This window comes from Limulus polyphemus, unplaced genomic scaffold (assembly GCF_000517525.1).
Source record: "Limulus polyphemus unplaced genomic scaffold, Limulus_polyphemus-2.1.2 Scaffold2273, whole genome shotgun sequence".
NCBI classification, from domain to species: Eukaryota; Metazoa; Arthropoda; class Merostomata; order Xiphosura; family Limulidae; genus Limulus; species Limulus polyphemus.
In genome coordinates this window covers 93,165-103,674 of record NW_013667883.1, presented here as the reverse complement: position 1 = coordinate 103,674, position 10,510 = coordinate 93,165, and the positions used below count along the sequence as shown (strand labels likewise).

The window sequence follows — 10,510 nt, the reverse complement described above, 5'->3', positions numbered from 1 at the left end:
ACGCTAGACATCATCTCCATGCGTATATATATACACGCTAGACATCATCTCCATGCGTATATATACATGCTAGACATCATCTCCATGCGTATATATACGTGCTAGACATCATCTCCACCTGTGTATATATATGTATATACAAAAAATATAATGTCTCATGCACAATTTAAGCACCTCATGCAAAGCTTTTATTGAAGACTGTGAGATGGCTGAGATGTTCTCTCCTGTTATTAGCCATATTCCTGTCCCTGAGACTTGTATTGAAAGTATTGGAATTGACCTGAATCATGTACTTAATTCTATGATAAGTAGAAAATCAGAAAATAAACGAGGCTCACATCTCTAATCTTTGATCTACTTTAAAACCCTTACTGGCTCTGTTGGGTTTAACATAATGTATAATACTTAAGTACAAGAAGGGGCTTGTTGGTCTAGCTATACTGTCCCTTCCATCCACTAAACAACATTATGCACATATATACATACATACATACATACATAAGCTCAATGCCAGCTTTTATCATTAAGATATTTATCAAGTTTTACCCTTAAATTTACTGTCTCCACCACTTCTAAAGGCAACTCATTCCAAAGGCCATCCACTATGTTAGATAAATCAAACATCTTGGCTGAAGATGACTTATACTCTACCAACATTTATATTTTTATTCCCTAATTCTACCCTTCTTACAATTAAGTATGAAAAGTATGCTGTACCAACACTATCATTTTCTTTAACAATCTTAAACACCTCAATCAGATCCCCTCTTAACATTTCCTTTTTAAGAGAAAACAATTTCAGAGGTTTTAATATGGCCTTGTATGACAACTTTTTCATTCCAAATATCTCCCTAGTAGCCCTCTACTGAATCCTTTCTAACAATTTAATGTCCTTCCTAAGGTAATGTGCCCAAGACTGAACACAATACTCCAAATGTGGCCTTACCATTGATTTATACAGTGAAACTATAACCTCTTTAGACTTTATTCATTATTTATTTAGATATAACCTAACATCTTATTTGCCCTACCACTAGCAACATAACATTGCTTGGATGGCTTAAGAGACTGATCAACTGCTACACCAAGATCCCTTTTTTCATAACACTTTTAAGGTTTTCTCATCCAAATTATACTTATAATTCAAATTATAATAACCCACATGCATTACCTTGAATTTGTTCTAATTAAAGGCCATCAGATATTTATTGTAAATCAAAAAGAACAAAGGTCCTAACACTGATCCCTTAGGTACTCTAATTCTGGCATGAATTCAGTTTGACTGAACTCTGTTAATAACAACCTTCTGATGTTTTCCATCCAGCCACTTTTCGATCCATTGCACTAACTTACCTCCCAAACCTGTAAAAATAATTTTTTTAGCAAACCTTTTATGTGGCACTTTTTCTAGTGTCTCCTGAATATCCAGATACACCAAATCCACACCCTTATCCTCATCTATACATGTGACCTCTTCAAAGAATGTCAAAAGATTAGTGAGGCAAGATTTTCCCCTAGTGTTAAATAACTTTGCAAGGCATCTTTAATCGTACTTTCCAAATATTTTCCACCCTTGATGTAATTATCAAAACCATTTTGATAACTTCCTTTGAAAAGTAAAGTAACATTAGCCAACTTTAATCTTCTAGTACCTGTAGAAACACAATAGCATGACTGAAGAAAAGGTCCTTGGTATAGTGGTGGACTTGTGAATAATTTTCAAGGGGGATGTGTTCCCCCACACTATTACAAGAACCCTTTTTGTGAGTTGCTGTTCTGATATATTTCAGTAAAGTCTATTACTGCTCTTACATGTATATTTTGTGTTTTTGCTTTGATTGTTCAAAAAATTTTAAGATCAATAGCTTATAATAAGAATATGTATCTTATTCTGCAACTCACCCAAATTTCTCTTTTGACCTATATTTTGAGAACTGCTATTTCAGTATTTTTTACTGAGAATTATGAAAGAGCTTATCACACCTATTTGAAATTGTCTTAAAGGTAGATTAAATTAGTGATTTACTAAGTGAAAATATAATGATCCTACAGTGAGTGTATTCTAATCATGGTTATTAATATTTAAAAAGTCATGTAGTGTTTTGTTTTGTATTAATATGTAAATGATTCATTCTGTATAGGGAGTTAAAAACCGACATAATTTGAGTATGTCTGCTGAAGAAGGACTTCTACAAACAGTTTCTAGTGGTGTTGACATTGAAGAATTTGGTAATGCTGTGAGAGAAGCCATGAAAAAGGTAAAACACTTTTATATCTGTTATATTTATCATCAATCTGCTGTACCTACACTGTTTCTAAACACTTTAATCTGAGCACTTTCAAAATGTAGAACTGTCTTCATCAAGGACAAACTTGGGATGAAGAAGAAAGGTCTATGTTCTGAAATTGGTCAGGTCAAAGAGCTTATTTTTCTCTTTCATTGATTTCATGAACTGTTTATTAAAAACATTTTAAAGAGTGTGCAGACTATTTGTGCTAATAGATTTCAGTGTGTCATTGTACTATGCCACCTTTCATTAGACTTAAAATAAGACCCAAAACTCGAGCGCTTTCGAATAGTCAACTATTTGCTTTGACTTATAACATTAAATTCATAGTTTGTTAAAACTGTTTTTACCCAAAAAAATTAGCTTTTTTCTTTGACCTTACCTGATTTTGTACAAATGTGTGAGTAAAGAAATGATGTATTTACGAAATTCTTGGAAAATGCTTCTTAAAGTAAAAAGTTCTCAAACTACATTACAAATCTGAAGAGTTTTCTTGCAGCACCTGTTTTCATCTAAATGTTTATGTAATAATGTGTCTAGGAAAATAAATTATAATAATATTGATGTGTCACTTTGTTCTTACTGTAAAATATTGAAGAAATTGGATATTTCCTTAAAAATTACAAAAGTACAGAATATTTGTAGAGAGAAAACAATGCTACTTTATATTACAAATTCCATAAAGGTGGTGAACAAAAGATTTTAATTTCCTGTATTTCAGCATTTTCCCACTGAATTGAATGAAGAGAAGCAAGGACTTTTATTTGCACACAAACTACTTGTATGACCAAGTTAATAGTAGACAGACTTTTCTTTTTGAACAGCTTAAACACACAATAATCTAAAGTAATAAATCTTATCGGCATTTCTGCAAAATGCATCACTGTTGGCTGAGCTCAGCCTAGTGGTTAGCATGCTTAACTAGGGTTCTGTGGGTCCATTCCTTACTTCTTACTTGAAAACAAAAAGCTGTAGGTCAATTACCATCTGAACATATGCAAACTGAAAGGGCTGGTCATACCCTAGTAGTTAATGTGTCTCAATTGTGGATTCTGAAGAAGACAGACCAATGTTCTGTCAAGACATGTAGTATGTTTCAGTGCATTGCAATACTCACGTCACTGTTGATCATTCCAATATCAAATAAAGGATGTGTCCTCTAAGTATCACCTGCTGCACCATTGAAAAAGTTCACTGTCCACCTTTAAATAGTGTGTTCTACTACACAGCATTTTTTTTCTCATGAGGAAGTACACGTGACACCAAATGGAAATAACCCAGAACAATAGGTAATTAGAATGAAAGGAATTTAGCCACAATCCTTGACCTACATTCTATTATTAGAACTACATACACTACTAGAAAGTGTGTGTATAAAAGAAGATTTTGAAAATTCTTAGGGAACATGGACTGCTCGCCTCACTAAACTGAAAAAGACATGAAACACTAAACATGCTTTGCATACTACAGAAAGATTGTATTTTTTCCTTTCCACTGAAATGGACGACTTTGAAAAAACAGAAATGTGAGTCTAATTTTTTATATGCTGTGTCACTGAGTTAGGCTGGTTTTAGGAAATTCCACCCATTGTCAGTAATCTTGAACAAAATCCAGCACCATTGCATACAAAATAACTTCAAACATTTAACACTGCTCCAAGATAATTTATGCAGTATGTATGATTTTAATGTAAAATAATTTCTGTTTGGTTTTTCAGAATAAAACTTCATGGATGTTGTTCAACATGGCTGCATATTATTGGAGAGAGAAAGGAGATGCAAATAATGCAATAGAATGTCTTCGTCGAGCTCTCCACTTTTCACCAAGGTAAAACACTTACTGTGATTTGTCACTTATGCAGAAGGTTTTATTTTAGCCATTTTTTCTCGTTTTATTCTGTAATATATATAAATTAATTTTATTTCTATGTGCATGAATTTCATTCTTAAAAGAGACTTCTCCACAATTGTGTAACAGAATTAGATAAGTTTGTTTATGTTGTAAACACATCAAATATACAGGGGTATATATACAGGTAGCCAATTCATATTGCCTGACACCTAAGACAAGAATATTTGTGTCAGAGACAGCAAGTATTTACCATTACACTTTGCCAGACAGACAAGTACTTTTTTACTTGTTTTCAACATGACTCTAAAATTACCATTTCATCACTGTTATAAGATTGAAAAAGCAATGTTACACTTGAAATATATAATGCACAAGTATAAAAACACAACATTTATGAAATATACCATCTGTTTGGTTAATTACAAATGTAAATTTAACACAATGTAAATATGAACTATTAAAACACTTTATCACATCATTTTTTGTGGCAAATTCTCTACCTAAATAGTTTGACAGGTAACATATAAATTACATGTACTGTCTATACAGTAAATAAATGTGTAAGGAAACATGAAAATATTGATAATGTGATGTCTAAACATATTCCAGCATGTAAAAATTACATAAAAATAGAAATAAAAGCAAAGTCAGAGGAAAATCAAGATGGAATATACAGCACTCTGCCAAACTCATTTCTAAAGTCTGACATGAAATTTATATATAGCTAAGGTTAAAAAGAAAAAAAACTTGTAAGAAAAATAAGAGTACAATGACATATAAATGAATGGGGAGGGGGAAGAAAGGAAAATGAATGATTATCTTGTTATCAACTTGGATGTTGCTGAATCTCTCTTCAATAACTGTAATGAATGAGGGATCCAAAGTCCTAAATCCAGATCTTCAGCCCTACAAATAGCATTAGTCACTCAAAATATGGTAATTAAAATCATTCAAAATATGTTGCATAGCAGCACAAACACGCTTGCTGACTTCCATTAAAAAAAGTGCTCTCTCACACTAATGCCTTCTCCACTTTTCTCTCTGTTTACATTCCCGCAACTACAAGCTCTTTCAAGCTTAAAGTTTATTCAAGTTTCTTTCACTCTTGTAAATGTTTTAAGCCAATAAGGGCACACATAAATCATTTTTTATCTGCATTTCAAATTACATACATTCTAAAAATATTTGGGCTCAACCCTGAGTGGAATGGACTAATAATGTTTCAGGTTCTTTTAAACTTTGGGTTTAGCAATAAAAAGTGAGTATAAAGGGGAGAAATTGAAAAAAAAAACAACCTTTAAACCAACTGCCAGTGATAATGTCTGTAACAGTAGTCCAAGAAATATGATGAAAATAAAAGGGAAAGTGTGTTTCAGTCTTACTGGAAGAACTCTAGACCATAGTTAGTCATGAAGGAATGCCAGTCCACAAAGAACCAATCTCCAAAATCTATTGTAAGGTTTCCCTGAAATATCATACCGTAAAGGTTAGTCACTTTGGAACAGGCAAGAATTCTGTCATGAATGGATCCTGTCAGTTCCTTATTGAGTCAGTCAGAGCATATGAAAGCAGTAAATATTGCATGGCATGTGTGTCATGGTATAATCAGGAGATAAAAGAAAAAATCAAATAACACTGCTATGGTCAGAGTAAGTATTCCCAGATTCACAGCTCAGTCTGGAGGGCAACTCCTTATTGTGGAGGGAATGCAGTGTTGTTTAACAGTTCATACTTAATTGCTAAACAAAGTTGGTGTGTATGTAAAAGACAATTATACCAACAGAAAGAAAGCCTTTGAATTCATTAGATGTTACGCAGAAGCTCATGGAGAGGTGACTTCAAAAAAGTAGTTAGTGGATCAATGTTCATCTGCATTGTAGCTGATGGGGGGGGTATATATAATGTCATTGTTGAACAGAATACTGTGCTGGTTCAGGTTATCAGTGAAAGAAAGCCCTGTACAGTGTTAGCAGATCTTGTTACACTGGAGCATGTACATCCAATAGGTGTCCTAGATGGCATTGTCAATGGAATCAAAAAGTTGTATTTAGATTTGGCAGATTTTGAAGTCTCCTAAAAACTAGGCCCAGCATCAGTTAATTTTGATGGTACACCTGTTATGATGGACTCGATAGGTGGCGTTACAGCATTACTAAAAAATTATATTCTATTTCTACTCTCATTCTACTGTGTAGCTCACAACCTTCAGCTAGAAATACCAGATGTGGTGAAAACCTTACACTGCTCAGTTTGAAGCATCTTTGAAGATTGAAATACTTCATCTGTCGCAGTTGAGATAATGATTGCTATTTTTTTTTTTTTTTTTTAAGAAACCCATCCATGAGTCAACATTTTGATTGATACTGGTACTATGGTTACCATTATTTGATCTGATCTGGTAATGAAACCTGGGATATTGTCTCCAGCAATAATACAAGTAGGTAGATTGATACAAACAGCAAGTGGTCATAAAATTCCAGCAAGGTGAAAGTTGGAAGTCACCATCATTTGGGAAGTTTCTCTACTGAACGTGATATGTGAGAGGTTGATGTTTAAGAAGAGTACTTATTGGGAATAGATTTCATGTAGAAACACAGACATGAGGTTCGACTCACTTCAAACAGTTTCTCAGTTTATGATCAGGAAATCCTTGTGCATTTCACAACAGTTACAACATTAGAGGTTGAACTTCCAGTGACAACAAGAAGGGTAATTATTGGGAATAGATTTCATGTAGAAACACAGACATGAGGTTCGACTCACTTCAAACAGTTTCACAGTTTATGATCAGGAAATCCTTGTGCATTTCACAACAGTTATAACATTAGAGGTTGAACTTCCAGTGACAACAAGAAGGATAATTATTGTACCACCAAGAAGTAAAATACTTATACCAGGACTTATTAGGAACTTTGCTCTAGTGACTGGGTTATATTAGAATCAAACTCTTCTAGTTGTCCAGAGAGATACTTGTTGAAAGATCTCCTGTAGATATGAAGAATAAGGATATCATCATTAGGAACATGAATACAACAAATTATAAGATCCAAATCAATTCTGGACAAAACGTCATAGAGGGTGAGGTTGTACCATTATTATTTCCACACCAGACAGCACTGTAGTCACCTTAAGAATAATATATATGGAATTTGATGTTAAATCTTTACATAAGGTTAGCTTACCACCATATTTACAGGGGCTATGTGGCCAGAACTGTGAAAGTCTTACAACTGGTCAAAGCAACGGATTATCTGACTTGCTTCTAATATACCAAGATACCTTCTTCACTGAACCTCATGATTTAAGTTGGACAATGAAAATATCTCTTCAGATTGATATTAATCAGGCCCCATTACTTTTGTAAGCCAGAAATCTATTTGCAAAATGGGTTGAGGTTCTCAAAGAAATAGAAACCATGAAAGAACAAGGAGTAACTGGACATAGTATTAGTCCATGGGCATTGCAGTTGTACTGGTGAAGTAGAAGGATGGATCCACAAAATTTTATGAATTACCAAAAAGTGAATGAAGTTGCAGAAAAGCATGCCTGCCCAGTGCAAAGGATTGACTGTACTTTGGATGCTTTATCCAGGTCAAGATGATTTTCGGGATAGGATACGTAGAGTGGATAATGACAAGTGCAAATTGATGGAGCAAGTCAAGAACACATCCTTTACTTCAAAAAGTTGATTGTGTTAATTTGTTGAGTTACCATTTTGATTATGTAATGCACCTCCTACATTTAAATGAGTAATGGAATGTGTTATCTTTAGACTACTCTGAAATGTTGTACTCACCTACATAATCACACTTAGGAAACCTTCAGTGATGCTTGTAATAGGTCAAGTAAAGAACTGAATCCCAAAAAGTATATATTGTTCTGTCAAAAAATGAGTTTCCTGGAGCACATAGTCAGTAGAGAGGGAGTGTGTACACATCCAACCAGTATTGAATCTACTAACAATTGACTGAAGCCACATAACTTGTGTTAGGTAAGATGTAAGGTTACCTTGAACTGTGCTTTTACTAGTGCCAGTTGTGTCCAGTTTTTACAATCATTCTCTGGCATAATTCATTTTCTACACAAACTACTGGAAACACCAATAAGGTTTAGCTGGACTGTAGATTGTGAACAGTCAGTCAACAAACTAAAGAAAGGTTCACTTATTATGTCTGTATTAGCATACTCAACTCTTGAACATTCACTCATAATAAATACAGATTCCAACAACTTTGCAGTGGGAACAGTGTTATGACAAGTACAGCATGCGATCATCTACTATAGCAGGTATGTAGATGTTGAGAATGGCTCTATGCTATAGTCAAAAGAATCAATGATTTGTGTTATAGAATTACAGATGGTCCAAACCAAAGGTCATTCATCATGATCATTTTAGGCTAGAGTAGCTGGTGATTGAATCTTGAGTAAGTGAAGTCAATGAATTATGAGAGAGTGTTTGTTAGCCAGTGAATAAGCCTGTAACTTGTGTAAGTTACTATGAGACAGCTATTTAGGTCAATTTTGTAAATTTTTAGTTTTTTTTTCAATGCAATATTAAAGATAAAAGAAATGTCATACATATGAGAAAGTTAGTGAGATTATTAAGCTAGGCCTATTGTTTGATGAATGTTAAATTAGTTACATAGAACTGTCATATTGTAGAACTTCAAATTCAAGATATAAAATGTTTTTGTTATCATTAAGAGGAATGGACTTTGCATCCTTCCTTTTAATAAATAATCAAAAAGAATCCACTAATCATTAAAAGCTATTACAACATTAGATAACTATTAGAAATAATCACAGAATTGCTGGTACAAATCCTAATTATGTTCTTGTGTACTCCTTCAAAGATGCAATAATTTTTTTTTTCTTTCAGGGAACATAAAGATATCGCTTTAATTAGCTTGGGGAATGTCTTGCATCGGGCTCACTTTTCAGAAGAGGCTGCAGTTATAGTACGTGCAGCTATTGATATAGACCCAGACAATGCTATTTCACATTATACTCTTGGAAACATTTATGCTGTAAGTTTTCATATAAACAAATTATTTCAGAATTTATTGTTAGAGCATTAGTGTTATATCGACTGACAGTACAGTTTTATGTGCAACAAATTAGAAATATCTGACATTCCTAAGAGGTATGTGTGTTATGTTTTCTAACAAAATCCAAGAAATGAAAATTGTATGGAATAATCCTTCAAGGCCATTGCTTGACCATGAGGCTAAAATGATTTGAAAAATGTGTGGAATAACTTAAGTAACGATGTATGATAAGCAGCAAGATGACTCAGCCTTCTATCTGTAGAGGACAGAGCTGAGTTATAACTTGTTACTTATGTAACTTTCTGGAATGAGACTTTTCTGTTCAAAATTATTAGTGAGTTATATTGCTTTTAATTCTTGAATTTGAAATTCAATACATGATTAATAAAGTGTGCATGGGCCAAATAAACTCAGTCATGGGCTGGATGTAGTCCATCATTAGATCACACTGATAAGTAGGATTATTGTTTTTATCAGAGTAAGTTGTCGACTGTTGTATTTATGATTTTTTCTAAGCTAGACCAAGTTATATCTAGTGGTTGCAATCTCAAAGCTTTTTCTGAATCCGAGGATTTCATGATATTAATAACTCAAATCCTAGGATTCTAAGTCATTTATGTATGATCTAGTTTGTCTTAGTCAAAAGTAATTCAACTACCTGCATTCTTTATCTGAGTTAAGTTATTAAAAAATAATGCAAACAAACACAAGAGATTGGTAAAGCTTTAAGCATTTGCTTGAATATCTTTGTTATTGAAACTATTATATTACCATATTGAACGAATGAATTGGATCTCTGTTGTATACGTATTTGACTGCATTACCAGCATCCAGCAAAACAGATCATTCGGTATCAAGGGTGTCAGCAACTAAACTTGAGTACAGGCATCTATTCTATTAATTATAGTGACGTTTAATCGAGAAATCACATTGGTATAAAATCTGTTTAAATGTTGATCAATCAGAAAAAAATAACAGAAAATGAAAAATAAATTCAGTAAATTACTTTGTAGAACTGTCTGAACTGGAAGGTATAAACCGTAGTCTAGTGTTGTGATTGTGTTTCGTGGCAAAAGTTTGGAAACTTAAAAACATTAAATGTGAGGAAATATCTAAAATTATGTAAATTTTTTTTAAGCCCAAACCAGATATTAGTTAGCCAGTTTAATGCGGTTTGGTTAAGTATTGCCAATGTAAGAAGAAAAAACATCAGGCAATATCAGTGACACCCATCTAGTCCAGGAAAGGTTAATTCAATCCAAAACAATACCAGGATTGTCTTATATAAATCTTGAGATTTGGCAAGCTACATTACTTATGGGA

The 10,510-nt window shown here is 33.3% G+C and overlaps 1 protein-coding gene across 1 annotated transcript in view; it reads left to right on the top strand.

Annotated features, from left to right (window-relative positions):
• The window catches only part of LOC111087540 (tetratricopeptide repeat protein 17-like), a 34,745-nt gene that overhangs the window by 11,598 nt on the left and 12,637 nt on the right, over nucleotides 1–10,510 (top strand). The window contains exons 4-6 of the mRNA XM_022394502.1: nucleotides 2,142–2,258; nucleotides 4,006–4,115; nucleotides 9,019–9,166. Coding sequence (XP_022250210.1) covers nucleotides 2,142–2,258; nucleotides 4,006–4,115; nucleotides 9,019–9,166 — 375 coding nt within the window. The remainder of the gene's footprint in view (nucleotides 1–2,141; nucleotides 2,259–4,005; nucleotides 4,116–9,018; nucleotides 9,167–10,510) is intronic.